The sequence below is a fragment of the Microtus oregoni genome, unplaced genomic scaffold, assembly GCF_018167655.1.
Source record: "Microtus oregoni isolate MIOR12 unplaced genomic scaffold, Mior012 000016F_ref0000370, whole genome shotgun sequence".
Taxonomy (NCBI): Eukaryota; Metazoa; Chordata; class Mammalia; order Rodentia; family Cricetidae; genus Microtus; species Microtus oregoni.
In genome coordinates, this window is record NW_024543075.1 from 18,809,077 (window position 1) to 18,828,076 (window position 19,000).

Genomic DNA, 19,000 nt, shown 5'->3' on the forward strand with positions numbered 1-19,000 from the left:
AGGTGGCTCTGCCAATGAGGAGAACAGTAGACTTTGACCTGCACTTTAGATCTTGAAATATAAAACCACTGGGTAGATCATGAAAGAGAAAGGATGTGATTATGTCCCCAAGTTCATTGCAGTCCCTTAGACCATCTGGAGGCTTTTGCCAAAATCAAGCAGGTTATTTACAGTATGAGGTTTGGTAATAGTTTATGATGATGGTATATGGGTTTAAAAAAGAGGCTTCTTTTAGATAGGACAGTTGGTAATAGTGATTGAAATTGTTTGCATGGGAACAATGTTCTTGGTAGTTTTTCTTGATTACAAAGTTGCAGTGTGCTGTTATTGTGGTGATCTGCTAATGTCGCATCCATTACCTGATTGCATTCAGTGCAATGCCAGCTCGTTTATCTTCAGACCCTTGTAGGAACTGTCACTGGGTAGGCACTCTGGTGTCCTGCTCCATGTTTTGACTTCACTAATAACTAGGTAACCTTGGGCAAACAGCAGTCTGGACTTTATTTCCTTTCTTCCAATACAAGGTTGAACTTGCTGCTCCCTGGGGACATTTTTTCTGTTTTAAGATTTTAAAAATTGCTGGACAACATCTTTGCGTTAACATGTTAGTAAATGTGATTGGAATTTAATTCATTAGATGTGTAGGTACATACTTCTGTCTTCTGGAATATGTATCTGGGAAAGAGAGGCAGAGGGATGATGAAGAGTGCCTATTGGTAATCTCTTCTTTTGGACAGTTTTCTTACTGAATAACTTTTTATCATTCTTTTGTCTGTCTAATTGAAGCCCTCTGGGTGGTATATAAAAAATAAAAATTTATGCAGTGTATTATATTTAGTTTTTAGCAGATATGGTTGTTACCCAACCAGCAGATGTAACATTTTTTTAACATTAAGCTGTGTAATATCTCTTTTTCAAAAGCAGTGAGTGAAAATCTACCTGGTATCTGAGGAAGTTAATCTCTTCGTATTGTACCTTGCATGCCTTTCCTTTTCTCTTTCTCATTTGTAAAGCCATCTTGGAGCAGTGAGGAGTGAGGTGGAAGATAATGGTCCAACAGAAAATTAAAAGCCTCGTTAGTGGGACTGGAGTGAAGGTTCAACAGTTAAGAGCCCTGACTGCTCTTCTAGAGGACCTGGGTTTGACTTCCAGCACCCGCATAGTGGCTCATAACCATCTGCAACTTCAGTTCCCGAGGATTTGATGGCCTTTTCAGGCATTGCATACGTGTGTACAAAGAAAGACATGTAGACAAAACGCCCTCACAAATGAGATAAAAACAAATAAAACAACAAAACACCCGTACTCCTTATTTTGGCAGTACATACACTAAACTTGGAATGATACAGAGAATAGTGTGACCCCTGTGCAAGGAGGTATGCATTCCCGAGGCATTCCATGTAAAAATAAGTACCTTCTTAAAGATATTGGATAGCGTGAGCAAGAGCTCTTGCTGCTCTTCCAGAGGACCCAGTTCAGTTTCCAACACTTATACCGTGTAACTTACAATTGCTGGAAACTTTAGTTCCAGAGGATCTGACACCTCTTCTGGCCTCCTGTAGGCACTCTGTTGTGTGTGTGTGTGTGTGCGCTTGCACACGCACGCATGTGTACACATGTACACACACACACACACGTGCACAGTAGCAACAATAATAATCTTAAAAACAACAGCAACAACAAAAAGCATCCCATGGGTTAGGAAGATTGCTCAGTGGTTAGGAATACTTGCTGCTTTTGTGGAAGAACCAGGTTCAGTTCCCAACTCACAGAGTGACTCACAAATGCCTATAACTTCAGTTATAACTTCTGGTCTCTGGAAACCAGGCACACATGTGTACATTCATACATGGAGGCAAAACACTTGTACATAAAAATGAATCTTAAAAATGATCTCCTTGCTAAAGCTAGGCACGTTTGTGTACATCTGCAGTTCCACTGCTTGGGAGGCTGATGCAAGAGGGTCATGTGTTCTAGGCCAGCGTGGACTACATAGTGAGACTATGAAAGCAAACAGATCCTAGCACTAGGGAGGAAGAGGCAGGTGGATCTCTGAGTTTGAGGCTAGCCAGGGCTACAGAGTGAAACTGTCTCAAAACAGACACCTCCACACAAATGAAATAACCCTTGTTAGCTGAAAGCTTTTTACAGTTAAGATTGTGACTAGTAGGTCCAAACTAGCCTATTAACACTTTTGATGTTTGCTTTATTGTAACATGAGGGCCAGCTTGTTGGGGTTTCTGTCCTGCCTAGTACCCCACAGCTGGCAAATCCCAAAGAAAATCACACAGAGATCTCCATAAGTTATAAAACTGATTGCCCATTAGCTCAGTCTTCTTATTAGCTCTTGTAGTTTATATTAACCCATTATTCTTATCTATGCTAGCCACAGGGCTCAGTACCTTTTTCAGCTGGGCAGGTCACATGTTGCCTCTTTGGTCTGGGCTGGGCTGGGTGGAATGGGCTTCCTCCTTTCCAGCATTCTCCTGTTCTCATCGCCCCGCCTCTACTTCCTGTCTGGTTGACCCACCTATACTTCCTGCCTGGCCAATCAGCGTTTTATTAAAATACATGATTGATAGAATACAGACAATTTTCCTGCACCTCTTTATGGTTTGTTCTCTCTGCCTCTGTCATAGGCACATGTATAAATATATTTTGACACATGCTGTTTTTCTGAAGTATGTAGTATAGTTCTTAGTGAAGATAGTCTGTTACAGTCATATGACTGTACAGTTATCAGCTTCAGCTCATTTAAATTGGTTCAATACTTTAATCTGCCAACAGTGGGATTGAAGAGGCTCAGTGGTTAGAGTGCTTGCCATGGACTTGAATTCAGATCCTCAGCATCCAGTAAAAGTGTGGTGTGATGGTGTGTGTGTGTGTGTGTGTGTGTGTGTGTATGTGACCCCAGTACTAAGGAAATGGAGAAAGGAGGATCCCTGGGGCTTATTGGCTAGCTTAGTTAGCTGCAGGTTCAGTGAGAAACTGTGTATCAAAAAATCAGGTGGAAAACTGACTTAATGTACTTGCTGCCAAGCCTGACAACACGACTTCAGTCCTTAGATCCCACATAGTGGAAGGAGATCTTCATGCATATTAGAACATGTATGCACACATGCACACATACATGCACATGCACACATACACATTTGAAAAACAAAAAGTACTGAGTGTAGAGAGTGATAGAAGATAACCTCATATTAACCTTTTGTCTCAAAATGTATGCTGGTACATACATTTGAACCCATGCACCACACACAGTCTCTCTCTGTCTGTCTGTCTGTCTGTCTCTCTCTCTTACACACACACACACACACACACACACACACACACACCTGCAATAACTATTTTGGTTTTGTCAGTAGGCCCAATATAGCTATTTTCCCTCCAGTTCAGGATCCAGTCTTGGATCAAGTGTAGCATTTGCTTCTCATGAGTCTTTAGTCTTTAGTTTTTTTGCTTTGTGTGTGTGTGTGTTTTAAAGCATTACATTGTGCATTGGTAGCTAGTTGGTTACTCTTGTTTTTATGTATTGTCCAGTAGTACACAGGCAGGTTTTCCCAGTAGAAAATATACTGTCTTCTGTCTACAAACACCAACTCTATTGGTCTTTATGGGGGATAGACTGTGTCACCTTGACTTTATCAGTCCCACAGTGGGACCAGTGGAACTTTCTAGCTCAGACGCTTGGCATTCTTGTTTCTAGCTTCTGGTTCTCAGCAGTGATTGATCTCTTCTGTTTATTATGGAAGAGACAGAGACTCTGACTGGGCACTTTGTATAAACCTAAGAAGCACTCGAGGAATGGTCTGCTGCTTAACGTCTTTGTAGATGTCTTAGTCTGAAGCTGAAGAGTAGGTTTAGATGAGATCAGAGTGTGTGCTTTAGTCATACGGATCTACGCAAAGATTCTGTGTGGTATGTCTGTAATTGTTCCTAAAGGGCAAATACTGTTGAGCTTTCAACTGTAGGCAGACAAAGATTCTTCTGAGCAAAGGTCACTTTGCTCTTTGATTCCAGGTGATGTTCATAGTGTGGTGTGCAAGCCTTTGTCCTGGCTGCATCTTTTTTTTAACTGTTGAAGCATTGGTTCTCTGCTTTAGTAGCTCTTGTGCCTGTTTTACTTTGTCTGTTCTACTCTATCCGTGGCCTGTCACTACTCTTTTTGCTCTGATCATGTAGCTGACAAAAGCCATTTAAGGAAAGAGAAGGATTTATTTTGGCTCACTGAGGATACAGACCAGCATGATGGGGAAGACATGGTGGCAGGAGCTTGAGGAGGCAGCTGGTTTTTATTGAGTTTGCAGTTACGAAGCAAAGAGATAATTGCTAGTGCTCTGCTAGTTTTCTGCTTTTTATATGGTCTGGAAGCATAGCCCATGGAATATCTGAGGTGGGTCTTCCACCCTCAACCTATTCAGATAATCCTTCACAGCCATGTGTTGTGGGATATTTGTACACTATCTGAAGGTGTATTGCTCTGATTGGTGTAATAAAAAGCTGAACAGCCAACAGCTAGGCAAGAGATATAGGCAGGATTTCTGGGGAGAGAGAAGAAGAGGAGGAGTCTAGGTGTGCAGGAGATGCCAGGAGACACGGAAAGGAAACAGGAGGTGCAAGTTGGAAGAGAGGTAGAACATAGATTCATAGAAATGGGTTAATGTGAGTTATAAGAGTTAGTGGGACAAGCCTAAGCTATAGGCTGAACTTTCATAATTAATAAAAAGTCTCTGTGTCGTTATTTGGGAACTGGCTGGTGGGACAGAATACTTGTTACAGCCATGTCCAGAGGTTTATTTCTGTGATAATTCTAGATTGTTAAAGTGTCAATGAACATTGCCGCTGTACTCTTACAAGACTTAAGAATTCACCACCACCTACAGTGCTGGCCATTCCTCAGCAGAAGGCTTTTGAGTGAGTCCTTCAGAGTCTGAGTGAATGAGAGCTCCTCTGACTTCCAGATCAGCTGGTTTCGACTTAGAAAGAAACACATTGTGACTTCTAGTTCAACAAGATGCAAGTTCGGGTTTTAGAAATGAAAGTACTAGGTTCTGACATAGAGGAACAGTGAGGCCTGAACAGAGTGGGAGTTTGGAGGGTGTCTCTTGGGACTAGAGCTTCCTTCCTGTTCTTTGCTACTTTCTAGCCTTTTGAGCCTGGTGGCACTGCAGCACTGGTGCCAGGGAGGGGCACCCTCACATCGATTGCCATGTTTTACTTGAAGCTTTGGATCTTAATTTACAGTCATACAGATACCCTTTTCTTGCCTGCTTTATTTTCTGTCGTGAAAGTATAAGGAGGGAGTGTTCATTTGAGAGTGGAGACGTCTGTGGTGGTTATTTTACTGTTGAAAGTTTTCTTGAGATTGAACGTCCTTGCTAATTCTGTATATTTTTGAACCTTGGTTGGCAAGTAGTGTGGAAGCAGTACAATATCAGTGAGACTGTGAGCTTATAGGTAGGATGTCTATGGTCCACTTCCTAGTGGGGTGCACAAGGTATAGCTCCTAGGAAAGGAAGCTGAAAGTGTTAATCTGGAGATTCACCAGAGAAAAATCAGTTCCATCATTTTGACCAAATTTAAGCAAGCTTTTGTCAAAACTTTATATACTGACCAAGATGGAATTTTGTCAGGACCACTCCTGGAAACTCTCCAGTTGAGTGGCCCCAAGATACATATTATTGGGAGTTATGTGGACAAAGCTTATAAGGCCACTGTACTTTTCCCATGAAGCTTTGTTGTTATTTTTCAAGAACTACAACTCCCAGAATGCTAGGAAGTTACCTGGTCCTTGGGCAGATGGGGCTTACAGGTTAACTTAGGGTCTAATAAAAATATGATAAAGGCTTCTTTTAAAATCAAGGGTTATGTTATAGAGAGGATTACTTTAATTTCTCTTCATGTTTATTTATTTATGTATTTTGTTAGCATGTGTATGTGTGGGTGTGTGTCCCATGGTGCACATGTAGAAGTCAAGGGGCTATTTGCAGTATGTGGGCTTCAGGGATCATGCTCAGGTAGCCAGGGTTAGGCTAGCATTTTACCCAGTCTCTCCAGCCTGAAATGGTTATTTAGAGGCTATTAGGTGAAGCAGTACAGATTTAGTCAGGGTTTGAAAAAAACGTATGTATTGGCTCTGTTGCAGAGGCAAAAGCTCATATAGACTGGGTTTGAAAAAAATGTATGTATTGACTCTGTTGCATGGGCAAAAGCTCATATAGACTATCTACCATCAGGGCTTCTGTTAGACTTTGTTAAAAATAGTTTTAGAAAGTATTCACATTTTTTTTAAAAAAAGATTTGTTGTTGTTTGTGAGCAAAGGTTATACTAAGAGCTTTTTAGGGGGAAATTAATATCACTTGTGCCTCTTTGGGGGCATCAGCAGTCTTCCCAAAAAGCTGAAAGTGATAGTAACAGTCTTGTTCTTTTTACTCACGTGGATTTGATCTGCAAACTATTTGAACTCTACTCCTCAGGCATAGTTTCCATGTAGTTTTTTTTTTAAACTCTTTGGGGGTCCACGACCCAGCTCCCAAATAAATACACAGAGATTTATTTTTACTTATGAATGCCTGGCCTTAGCCTGGCTTGTTTGTTTCTATCCAATTTTTCTCACATTATCCTGTCTCCCTTTTGCCTCTAGGCTTTCACTTTTCCCTATTCTATATACCTCTCTTTCCTTCTTACTCTGTGATTGGCTATGTGGCTGTGTGGCTGGACCCTGATATTCCCTTCTCCTCTCCTCTCCTCTCCTCTCCTCTCCTCTCCTCTCCTCTTCTCCTATTCTTTCTATTTAATTCTCTTTGCCTGGCAGCCCTGCCTATCCCTCTCCTGCCTGGCTATTGGCCGTTCAGCTGTTTATTAGACCAGTCAGGTCTTTAGGCAGACAAAGTAACACAACTTCACAGAGTTAAACAAATGCAGCATAAAAGAACATAACACATCTTAGCCGGGCGATGGTGGCGCACGCCTTTAATCCCAGCACTCGGGAGGCAGAGGCAGGCGGATCTCTGTGAGTTCGAGACCAGCCTGGTCTACAGAGTGAGTTCCAGGACAGGCTCCAAAGCCACAGAGAAACCCTGTCTCGAAAAACCAAAAAAAAAAAAAAAGAACATAACACATCTTAAACTAATATTCCATAGCATTCCCTCCTTTTTGTCTGAATAAATAAAAAATGAAAGGTTTTAACTTTAACATAGTAGAACTATATATAACAAAGTTATATAAGAAATTATGTTTACAGTATATAGTCCATTTGTGCTTAGCAAATTCAGAGAAAATACCACCACCATCTTAGTGATTCCAAAGTTTTACACTAAATTTACTTTCTATCATAACTAAGGAAAACTACAACTCCTAATTTAGTCTTTAATTCCATTAAAGACCTCAGAAGGATATAATATAACTTAACAGATATCTGGCTGCCCGGACAGTAACCCAAAGTACCTCTGCAATGCTGGGGCAGCCATCTTTGAGCCTACAGGTCTAGACTATTTGGGAAACCTTTCAGTGAACTAAGAAATTTGAAGGGTGTCCTGCCTTGTATTGGTAAAGTTTGTCAGTTGCTTTCCTTTGTGTCCTGCAGAATATCTTAGACACTCTTCTCTGAAGCAGGAATCTTAAAGGACTGTTCTGCCTTGTGCTGGCAAAATTCAACAGTTTTCCTATGTCCCACTTGTCCAGTCTGTACAGCATGCTGTCATTAGTCAAGGCAAGAGCAGTTTCTTGCCCAAATGTCTAGCTTTACCACACTGAAAGCAAACTCCATATGGAGTTTCTTTGATGCCCATCATTCTTTAACGAAGTAAATTGGTGCTGCCAGGAGCAGATGTGTCTCATTGTCATGAAAAACCTTAGGTTATTAAACATCTTTCATGCTGTAGGTCTTTGAAGTGTTTAAAAAATCATCTCTCTAAAATATACCTTGAAAATATACCTAATGACTACAAGTTTGATTATTATAGACTAGATTATTATAGCTATTAACCTCATTTCTTAATTATACATTGCATTTTTAAATGAGCTGCGAAAGCACAATACCCCAAACGAGAGTCGAAACAAACATTCAATATAACAAAAATAACTTTAAGTTTGTATCAAATACCAAAATCCATGCCAGTGCAAAATATCTAAGATTAATAGTGTCTTTTTATTTTATATTCCTGTAGTCCCCTAAATGATAACAAACATCCATAACCCACCAAGTAACCAACAACCACCCACCCCACTTCTTGGGAATGTGAATGTTGTGGTCTCCAGACTGCTTGCTGTTGTCTGTGGGTGAAGGCCTCTTTAGGGGCCTCTGATAAAATTGAGCTCATGGCCAAGTCCTGGGAAGACCAGATGTAACCTTCATTGATTTATATCACCTGTCAAGATGCAGGAGGTCTCCCTAATGGGGGGACTCTGTATTCATGTCAACCCTGAATAAATCCACAGCCCCTCTTGTTTTCTATGGAAATACAAGCAAAACCTCTTCTCTGAAGCAGTGCATTTTTTTTTTTTTGAGTTCCATTTTAAAGTTAAGGCATTCTTCAGATATCCAGGCTGGCTTATTTCAGCAGTCCTTTCGATCCCAGGCCTTTTAGCAGCTGCCGTTTGCTTATCAGCAATCAAAGAGTTCAAAATTAACGTAACACTATACAGGATCCAGACTCCCTGTGTATTTTTAATCATTACCTGGCTTTTTTTCTTTTGTATTACTTTTACTTTCTCTTTAAAGACTACTATTTTTAAACTATTTATGGTTTTCTATGTCTATCTATATCCTTCCTCTTTTATTTCTTAAACCTATGCACATTGTAAAGCATACTGGAACCTGTTTAGAGGGTTTTTTTTCCCAGGCAAACATACTTTACTGTATATCTCTATCCTTTTCTGACCACATGCCCACTTTTGGGGATCTGAGAGCCAAGCCTAAAGTTCGCAGGCTAGGTCGGGAGGTGTGTTTGACCAGGAACTGCACCCAATTCTCCAACTTGGGAATGCCAGTGCCTTGCACTCTAATAGTTGTTTTTTACTTAGTTCTTTATTTCTACTTAGCGTGAAAAAGGCTGTTTAAGTGCTCTGATGTATGGCAGAACTTCTTAAAGTAGCCCTGTCTGCTTGTTTGTTATTTTAAGCTTTCTCAGGCAGGCCCTGTGGAAATTCGAGCCTCATATTGGAATGCCAAAATGTAGTTTGTTTTTTATTTTTAACTCTTTATGGGTCTGCCACCCAGCTTCCAAATAAATACACAGAGACTTATTATTACTTATGTCTAGTTTTAGCTTAGCTTGTTTCTAGCTAGCTTATCTTTTTTCTTCTTTTTTTCTTTCGTTTTGTGAGACAGTGTTTCTCTGTAGCTTTGGAACTTGTCCTGAGACTATCTCTTGTAGACCAGGCTGGTCTCGAACTCACAGAGATCTTCCTGCCTCTGACTCTCGAGTGCTGGGATTAAATAAAGGTGGTCACCACCGCCTCCCCCCCCCTTTTTTTTTTGCTAGTAATCTTATCTTAAATAATCCATTTACCTTTTAGCCTCTGGCTGGGCTTTTACTTTTCTCTGTTCTATATACCTGTCTTTCTTACATCCATCAAAGACAAAAAATGTAAAAAGGGAGATAGAGGAGTCCAGCCTATAATCTTTGTGAGAAATTTCATGAAGTCTGAGCTGTAACTTCTCTTCCACAGCAGTCGGGATGGAAGTTCCCATGAGTCCATGAGTATTCAGATACCAGGATGGCTTTTCTCTGGGGGAGTCTTGAACTGGAGGGCTTTCACTTCCTTCCCTTTCTCCCTGCAGGACCTGTGCACAAGTTCATATATGCTCATATATGACCACTGCAGTAGGATGGTAACCATCAGACTCCACATTTCATTCCTAGCTCTATTCTCTCCACCCTAGGCTGCTTCTGATTCTTTTTAAGTCAGGAACTCTTATTTATCTTCACATCCCAGGAGTATCAAGCTCATTTGCCAAATTAACAACTCAGTTTCTCAAGTCAGCCTAGATTTAAAGGCTCAGTAAAGCTAGAGTTAGAGGAGCTGGGGTTGAGAAGTCTGCCTTTAGGGGAATTTATTTGTTTAGGAAGAACAGATTGGATCAGAGTTGGGAAAGTAGGTATCAAGGTGACTGACCAGCTGAAATAGAGAGTGGTAGTCTTCACACAGAGAAAGAAAGTCATGTGAAACGAATCTCCAGGCCCAGTGGAGCCATAGACAATATCAGAAAATTCTGTGACCTTTCTCTTCCTTTCAAGTTTTCTTTGATGAGGTGATTCTGAGCCTTCACTGGCTTTGTGGTTCTTTAATAAGTGAGTCAGAAGCACAGGTCTTTGAACTAACTGCTGCTTATCCAGAAGCAGAAATAGACAACAGTGGAAGTCCAGGCAGGCAGCTTTGTACATGCTATCAATTCTGCAGCACAGAATGTAGGTTTGTCTTAGAGGATTCTAAGGCAGCCATAATTCATCATCCCATTTTGCTCAAAGGTTTTAAGTGTGTGTTCCTTTTTCTGTGAGATGAGCTCTGATTATAACAGCATAACTTAGTTTTGTTTGTTTAAAAATTTTGATATATTTTTAGTTCCAGCACTTGGGAGGCAGAGGCAGGTGGATCTCTGAGTCTGAGGTCAGCCTGGTCTACTAGAGTTTCAGGTCAGCCAAGGCCCCACACAGAGAAACGCTGCCTGGGCTGGGATGGTGTGTGTGTGTGTGTGTGTGTGTGTGTGTGTGTGTGTGTGTGTGTGTATGTGTGTGTGTGTATAAACAAATAATGAAAGGGTTTGTTTTGACATCTTTGATTTGTTGTGTTTGAGATTCTTCATTGTTGCTGTCAGATTGGTTCATTCATTTTGTATTCTGTCGAATAAACAAACCACAACTCATTCATTCCATTGGTGATAGACATTTGAGTTCTTTTTATTTTTTATTTTTTAAATTCTCTGTAGTGGCTCTGTGAGTATGTGTGTGTGCATTTTATTTGGTATACATGCACAGATTTCCACTGGTTAATTGTGGCCATAAGACAAAATTTTCTCAAATGGTGACACCTGTCTATGTTCCTGTGAGTGGTATCTGCATATCTCAGTTTCTTAGCCAACACTTGGTCTGTCAGTTTAATTTTTCTGTGTATGGATGTTTAGCCTGCCTGCATGTCTGTGCACCATGTGCATGTCTGGTGCCTGAAAGGGCCAGAAGAAGGCATCGGATCTCCTGAGACTGGAGTTACAGATGGTTGTGAGCTGCCATGTGGGTGCTAGAACTGAACAGCCAGTGCTCTTAATTACTGAGCCATCTCTCCAGCTTACTGACTCTTTCTGACTTAGCGATTCTGATGGCTGTGTAACTGCCTCTTATATTTTAAGTTTGTTCTCTTTGAGGAGGTGAATACTTATTTAGGTCTTTCTTTTATAAGTAACTTTGTCCAAAGGTTCTTGTCTTTTCTTTGTTAAGTTACTTTATACTCTCCTGTGAATTCTGTTGGTTACAAGTGTCTTCTCCATTCTGCAGCTTTCTTGTGCCATCGGATGAGCAGTCAGGGTGGTCATTCCCTTTCTTTGTGTTTAGTGCTTTATGTGTCCCCAACAGTAGGAAGAAACTATAACCTCGGTCATATAGGCATTTTCCTCTGGAAGCTTTATTACTTGACTTTTCACATTTTGTGACTTAAATTTAAGGGTTTTTCTGATCCATCTGGGTTTTTTTTTTTTTTTTTTTGCATTTATGTCAATGTGTCTCAGTGATTTTTTTTTTAAATTTTTAATACATTTAAAACTGAGTTTATTTTAAATACATTATTTGTGTGTTTATTCAGGTGCACATGTACATAGACACCACAGGACATCTTTTGGGAATCTGTTCTCTCTTTCTGTTGCATGGATTCCAGGGGTTGAACTCAGATTGGCAGACTTGGTGGAAAGGTCCTTTAACCACTAAGTCATCAGGAGAGCCCCTCACTTAGTTTTAAATTAGTCTTTAAGACCTGAAGCAGAAATCCCGGCATAAGATGTGAAGCTAGCAGATTGATCTTCTGAATCCTGAGATATTGACCTGTTCCACCTTAGAGTCATGTATGTTCTTTGTCTCTCATTACTTGAAAGTATAGTGTTGTGTGGTGTGTTAGTACTTTCTCACTGTTGTTAGGTCCTTAACCCACCAGTCTGGATCTGGCCTTGCCACTTGCTTCAAACAGCTGGTAAAGGTTCCAGTGGCCTTCCTGCTAAGGGGGTTGGAGGATCTGCAGTATCCTTTAACCATTTGCAGGTCTGAACATATCCTGTTTGTCTTCTACTGTTCTGAATGTTTACTCAGGTGAAGCCTGGGACTCCATTTTATCCACTGTAAATGAACACAGTTTGATTTTGGACTCTTGTCTGAGAAGCCGAAAGTATATATATGAGTATAGTTTCAGAGGTCTGACGACTTTTGTTTTGAAATGTTCCTGCCTGTTTTTGTTTGATACCAAAAACCAAGTAAAAATCAGGGTAGCCATCATTGCTAGGTTTATAATTCTTCTAGTTATTTAGTGCTTGTACATATATCATCTTCTTTGACACTTAAAGTGTCCTATGAAACATTCCAGCATTAGTGTTGGGGTTATTGAAGTGATCAGAATGTAAACAGCCTAGATTTGTGCTTGTTGGGAAGTGCCTGGGGATGTGCTCGGCTGGTTCTAGCACTGTCTCCTGGAACAGCCACATGTCTTTGTAGTTGCTAGAGCGTCTTGATTTACACCTTAGCTTCTTGGGTTAGGGTGGAGTGTGCTGGGTTGGTAGACTGACAGTGGAGACCAGTAGGTTCTTGGGAGAAGCTGCCAATGATCGTTTAGATGTCAGCATGGCAACATGTTGTGCTATGCTTGGGTGCTTTGAAAGGGGTTTCTCTAGGACCCACTTCTCTTTCCCTTGAGCTCTTATCTTCCCTTCTCATGATTCCCTTTCTGCTTTCATGTCTTGTATCTTGTATATGTGTTTATGCGCATGTGTGTGCACACATCCACAGACACACACGATACTTAGTTTTTTGGGGCATTGAATTACTTTAATACATTCTAATTTAATTTTTTCTCTAAATTTTCCTATAACCTTTAAATTTTATTTTTTTCCATGCTGAGCTTTATTCCTTCCTACCCTCCCCCCCTCCCCCCCACTCGCCCTGTACCTTGTGCCATTATTAGCCTGACTGTCCAGGCTGGTCTCAACCTCTCAGCCTCATGAGTACTGGAATTAAAGGTGTGCATCACCATTCACCATGTCTAGACACCCTAACTGTCTTCTACTTTTATTTATTGTTTTGTTTTTATTTTTTGTATTGTTTGTTTTGAGATGATCTCATTGCCTAGGCTGGCTTCAAAGATGTAATTTTTTTTATTCTTCATTTTGTGTGTGTGTATGATGTGTACAGTATGTACAGGTGCCTGAGGAGATCAGAGAGGTCAGATCCCCGTGCCACTGTAGTTATAGTAGTTATATATAGTTGTGAGTCACCCAACATGGGTGCTGGGAGCTTAACTTGGGTCCTCTGCATGAGCAGTATGTGCTTTTAACCATCGAGCCATCTCTCCAGCCCCCCAGACTTCAAACTTTGTAGCTGAGGATGACTTTGGATTTCCTTCTGCCTTTATCTCTCTAATGGTTGGGATTATAGGCATATACTACTGTGTTGTGGGGAGGGGTGTTGGATATCAAATCCAGGGATTCATGCATGCTAGGCAACCACTCTACCAACTGAGGTGTACCCCTAGCCTTTACTCCATTTTGAGATAGGGTCTCACAAGGTTGCCTAGGTTAGCCTTGAACTTCCCATTCTCCTATTTTAGCCTCTAGAGTAGTGTGGGTGATGACTTTTACCAAGGCATGGTTATAGTTTAAATTTTAGTTGTTTTTTTTTAAATTTTTATTATGTATACAATATTCTGTCTGTGTGTATGCCTGAAGGCCAGAAGAGGGCACCAGACCTCATTACAGATGGTTGTGAGCCACCATGTGGTTGCTGGGAATTGAACTCAGGACCTTTGGAAGAGCAGGCAGTACTCTTAACCGCTGAGCCATCTCTCCAGCCCCCTATAGTTTAAATTTTAAATAGAAATACTTCCCTCTCTCAAATGCAGTGACATACCAAACTCGATTAATGAAACAGACCAAGACAGTGTCCATACAATCTCAAACTACTGGGCTCAAAGATCACTCCTGCCTTAGTCTGTCAAATAGCTGGATGTGTACCGTTCACCTGGCATATAGGTAATTTTTATAGAACAGGTTGGCTTGCAAGCCGTAAAATTCAGACAAGAATGTTTCTTTGAGTTACAAGTGCTAATACTATTAGGGAAGAATTTATCACTCAGCAGCCCAGTTCATTTGTCATCTTACAATCAGCCTGGTGTGGGATGTCCTTCTGTACACTGTGAATATGTGTTGTTTTTATTGGTTGATGAATAAAGCTGCTTTGACCTCTAACAGGGCAGAATATAGCTAGGTGGGAAATCCAAGCAGAAAAAGTAGGAGAAAAGAGGCAGAATCAAGGGAGATGCCAGCAACAAGATGTGAGGTAACAAACCATAATCCTTGTGGTAAAATATAAACTAATAAAAACGGGTTAATTTAAGTTGTAAGCGCTAGTTAATAATAGGCCTGAGCTAATAGACCAAACAGTATGTAATTAATATTAAGCCTCTGAGTGGATATTTTAAAAGTGGCTGCAGTACCAGGTGTGGTAAGAAACCTCCAGTTCCAATAGTCCACTGTGCCAGCAGTATGAGAGGCACAGCCATGCCTGTCACTGCCTGTGCACGGCCAGTGTTGCTGTTGTACTTGGGGCTATGTTTGTAAACTGACTTAAGGAAGATGATTGAAGTTCCTTAGTCTCCACAGAAGTAAAGGACTGGCTGGAGGTCTGCAGACCTCTCACAGTTAAACACAGGCATCTTTAAATGCGATCCTGTTGTCCTAATACTCTAGGGATAAAGGAAGAGGTTTGGGAAAGGGAGGCATGTAGGAAAGGAATTAAGAACTTACTAAAATAACAGGAGTTTCCAGATAGATAATGCCAATGATGGTTCAGATTTGTCTGCAGATACTCACCTTTTTGCTCACAGGCTTTATGGAGTGGTTTTTGTTACTATTATTACTTAAAACTTTTTATGAGACTGGGTGTATAGTCAAGGTTGGTCTACAGTCATCTTCCTGCTTCAGCCTCCCCACGGGCATGCACTTGACTTTGTGGGAGTTTAGACTCAGGCTCATTGCTCAGGCAGCTGTTTTCCTGCCGAGTGAAAAGGAAGTGGAGGTGGGAGATCCATGTGCAAGAGGGAACCCATTAGTACTCAGGCGCCCCCTCCCCCGCTTTAGACAGGGTTTCAGCCAGGGTTATCCCTGGCTGTCCTGGAACTTGCTCTGTAGACTAGGCAGGCCTCAAAAAGAGATCCGCCTGCTTCTGCCTGCTGGGATTAAAGACTTTAATCAATGGCCTTACTCTTACTTTGGGCATCCCTGTTTAGTTTGTTCTCTGCTGGTCAGTGGAGGTTGACCTTGAAGTGCCTGGCAAGCTTTGTTCTCAACTGCACATTCATCTTCATTGGCTGTTTATGTAAGACTGAAAGCTGACTGCATGCAGGACTCCTGAAGCATCTTCAGAAACCCCAAGAGTTCATGTGGCTTGTGTTTCTCTGGATTAATTTGGCTAATTAATCAGGCAAGGGGAGCCCAGATTATGTGTAGAGGGTCTGTAAGCCTCTCAGAATCTGTTTGTTCTGCCTATTCAGGCAGGACCAGACCATTAATTTGCTTTCAACATCTTTCTACAGTTGTATTTTGAATTGTTTTTCTCCATAGCATAAATAATTAAAATCACATGGCATGCATTTGTAGAAGATAACCAAACTGGATTTTAAACCAGATGGAAAATTCTCTTGTTTTTCTGGCTTGCATTGTGCATTTGAAGAAAGTTGATCCAAGGTGTTTTGGAAAGTTAATTACTCTTCTTGGGGATAGTACCTGGAAGGAACCAAGGAGAAGCCGTTTATTGATGTTTTCTAAAATTCTTTTGTTAGGCATCTGAAGAAGCCTCCCTCAGGGCACTGGAAAGTCTGATGACAGAATTTTTCCATGATTGTACAACCAATGAAAGAAAACGTGAGATAGGTAAGTGAAGTCTGGGGAAGAAGGAATTGATACCCTTGGCTGCTCAAACCTGCATGTGCCCCTTGAAGTCTTGGCTTTGCTCTGGTTTTGCTGGTTGGTGGCAGGTAGGGCCTGCAGACCTAGCTGTGAGGGCACAGTGATTGGTTTTCTTTCTTTCAGTCAAGTGGGAAAGCCTCTGTTTTGTTTCTGATCTCAGCAGTGTTGTTGAAAGAAGCCCACAACCATTAATTTCAAAACAAGAACAATTTAAAATGTGTCAGGATGAGCCTGCGGCAGAGGTTTTTTTTGAATTCCTTACCTGGTCTTCCACTGGAGTCTTCTAGCCTTTTCTTCCTTTTCATCACTGAAGAATGTTTCTCATTCTTCAGTTTTCATGAATAAAGGCTCTGCCACAGAGAGAACATGTAGGTGTAATCATTTGCTGTCTCGGGGCCTCAGCATATTTGAGAACCCACGTTTGACTTTTGTGTTCATTAACACAATTATGTTAATCAAACATACTAGGAAGAAGATAATTTATTTAAGTGTCATGTCCTGCCTCAGGGACATGATCCACTGTGTTGCTCAAGCAGTCTGTTCTCTTTTGGATCCTCTCTTATCCCTGAATTTGAATGAAAGGTGCTTTCTTGTGTGTGTGTGTGTGTGCGTGTGTGTGTGTGTATGAGAGAGAGAGAGAGACTACTCTGTACTCTGTAACTGTACTTGTTACTTCCCTTTCCATAAGGTTTTCCTCTGGCTCAGAACCCTAAAGGCCATTTCTGTCTCCGTTGGCTTGACTCATGTTAGCCAGTTAAATCTCCTGGTCTAGTCTGAGTGCCACCCAAAGTCCGTCTGGGGTTGAGACTTTTCCGGATAGCTAGGACATCTTTGGCTATAGCCAGTTTTTACTAGCCTCCTTGAAGCATCTTGTCATCTGATAACTGGTACTCCCAATAGCCTGCACCCTCATACCTTTCTTTTCTGAGGGAGTACCTTGTAGAGTAGTAGAATAGATGAAGGACCACTGACAGTTGCTGAGTTCAGGAGATGAGCAGAGCCTGCCTAGGAGTACCTTGCTTGCTACTCTGGTTCTCTGTACTGATTACCCTCCTGACCCAGTGTTATCTCCTCGTTAGTTTTATGGGTCTAGTGTACCTTATATTTATAGTGAAAATACTAGACATATTTTTTTTGCCAAAATGGTAGATCTTCCTCTATGTTAATCTTCTATAATTGTCCACTCTGATTTCTTTAAACTCTTGTCACTGCAATAGAAATGCCTTTGATTTTTCTTTGAATATTTGATGTGCTCATCAAATATTGCTAACATTTGTGCATTCGTGGGTTGAAAGTGGAATCTTGTATAAGGTATTCATATCTGAATCAAGCTTTTATGCGGAAAGGGGGTATAGCTCAGTCAAAGAGCACTTTCCTAACATGAACTTCATCATTAGCAACACAGAGTCCATAAAACAGCTCATACCGCAGGTGTTCAGTTGAAATGCTGGCTAATTGGAACCGCTCTCTATCAGTTGGTGGGTCTTTTGCTTCTCTTTGTACCTGGGTTTTGCTGTGGCTTAATTTGAGTGCGTGGCTGGAATTTTTTTTTTTGTTTGTTATTTTTCTGTTGCCTCCGGAGAAACTAAAGACTTTGCCTATTGAGATAAGGGAACAGAAGGAAGCCATATCTTACCTTTTACCTACCTACCTGCCTGCCAGGCAAGTTACAGTGCTCGAGAGATTAATAGAGAGTAGATGGTGGGGACGCATGAAGCCAGCTGTGTTTCACCAGTGGAGGAATGGGCAGTATGTAGAGCAGTGGCTTGCTGGGACCAGCTTAGGGATCAGCTGACTTGAGCTCAGCATGCCATTCCCAGCTATAACTCACATTATCTGGTTTGCTTGTATCTCTGAGTTACATAAAAAATTTTGTTTAATTATCAAGACACGCCATCATCTTTCACAGATTTTTTTTTTTTTCTTGAGACAGGGTTTCTTTATGTAACAGTCTGTACTGGATCTCGCTTTGTAGACCAGGCTGGCCTCAAACTCACTAAGATCTACCTGCCTCTGCCTCCCAAGTGCTAGGATTAAAGGTGTGCACCACCATCACCCAGCCTTTTCACAGAATTTTTAAGACTTAAGAAAATTATTTTTATTTTACGTATATGAGTGTTTTACTTGCATGTATGTCTGTGTACTATGTGGGTGTGGAATTCCTGGAACTGGAGTTGTAGAAAGTTATGAGCTGTCATATGAGTGCTTGGGGTTGAACCCAGGTCTTCACCAAGAGCAGACAATGCTGAACCATTTCTGTAGCCATTCTATAGAATGGCTAGTGAGGCTGCTTTGTTGCACTTAGTTAGGTTTACAAGACAGGCATGACGTGTCTTCATGGTGACCGTGCACAAGCCAGCCTTGCTGGCAGAGGTCCATGGCTAGCACATGGATCAAGGTTGGTTTATAAGCAACATAATAGTGGGTAGCTAGACAATTAATGCTTGCTAATTGTGGCTTTTTTTTTTTTTTTTTTTTTTTTTTTTGGTTTTTCGAGATGGCTTTGGAGCCTGTCCTAGAACTAGCTCTGTAGACCAGGCTGGTCTTGTGTGATGTCTGCAGGCCAGAAGAGGGCACCAGACCTCATCACAGATGGTTGTGAGCCAACATGTGGTTGCCGGAAATTGAACTCAGGACCTTTGGAAGAGCAGGCAATGCTCTTAACCACTGAGCCATCTCTCCAGCCCCTAATTGTGGCTTTTGACTTATGCTGTCTGTAGTCTGAGAGGAGAAGAGCCATTTTTAGTTGACTGAATGTACTGGCAACTCTTAGGGTTCTTACTTTTGGTTTTTTACTTATTTGCATATTTTGTGTTATCATCATCATCATTTTGTTTACT

The 19,000-nt window shown here is 41.2% G+C and overlaps 1 protein-coding gene across 2 annotated transcripts in view; it reads left to right on the forward strand.

Annotated features, from left to right (window-relative positions):
* The window catches only part of Xpo6 (exportin 6), a 110,332-nt gene that overhangs the window by 20,899 nt on the left and 70,433 nt on the right, over window positions 1-19,000 (forward strand). The window contains exon 2 of one of the 2 annotated variants that reach the window (XM_041666499.1): window positions 16,034-16,124. The exons of the other annotated variant lie outside the window; for it this stretch is intronic. Within the exon in view, the coding sequence (XP_041522433.1) occupies window positions 16,034-16,124 (91 nt within the window). The remainder of the gene's footprint in view (window positions 1-16,033; window positions 16,125-19,000) is intronic. 2 annotated transcript variants of the gene reach the window in all.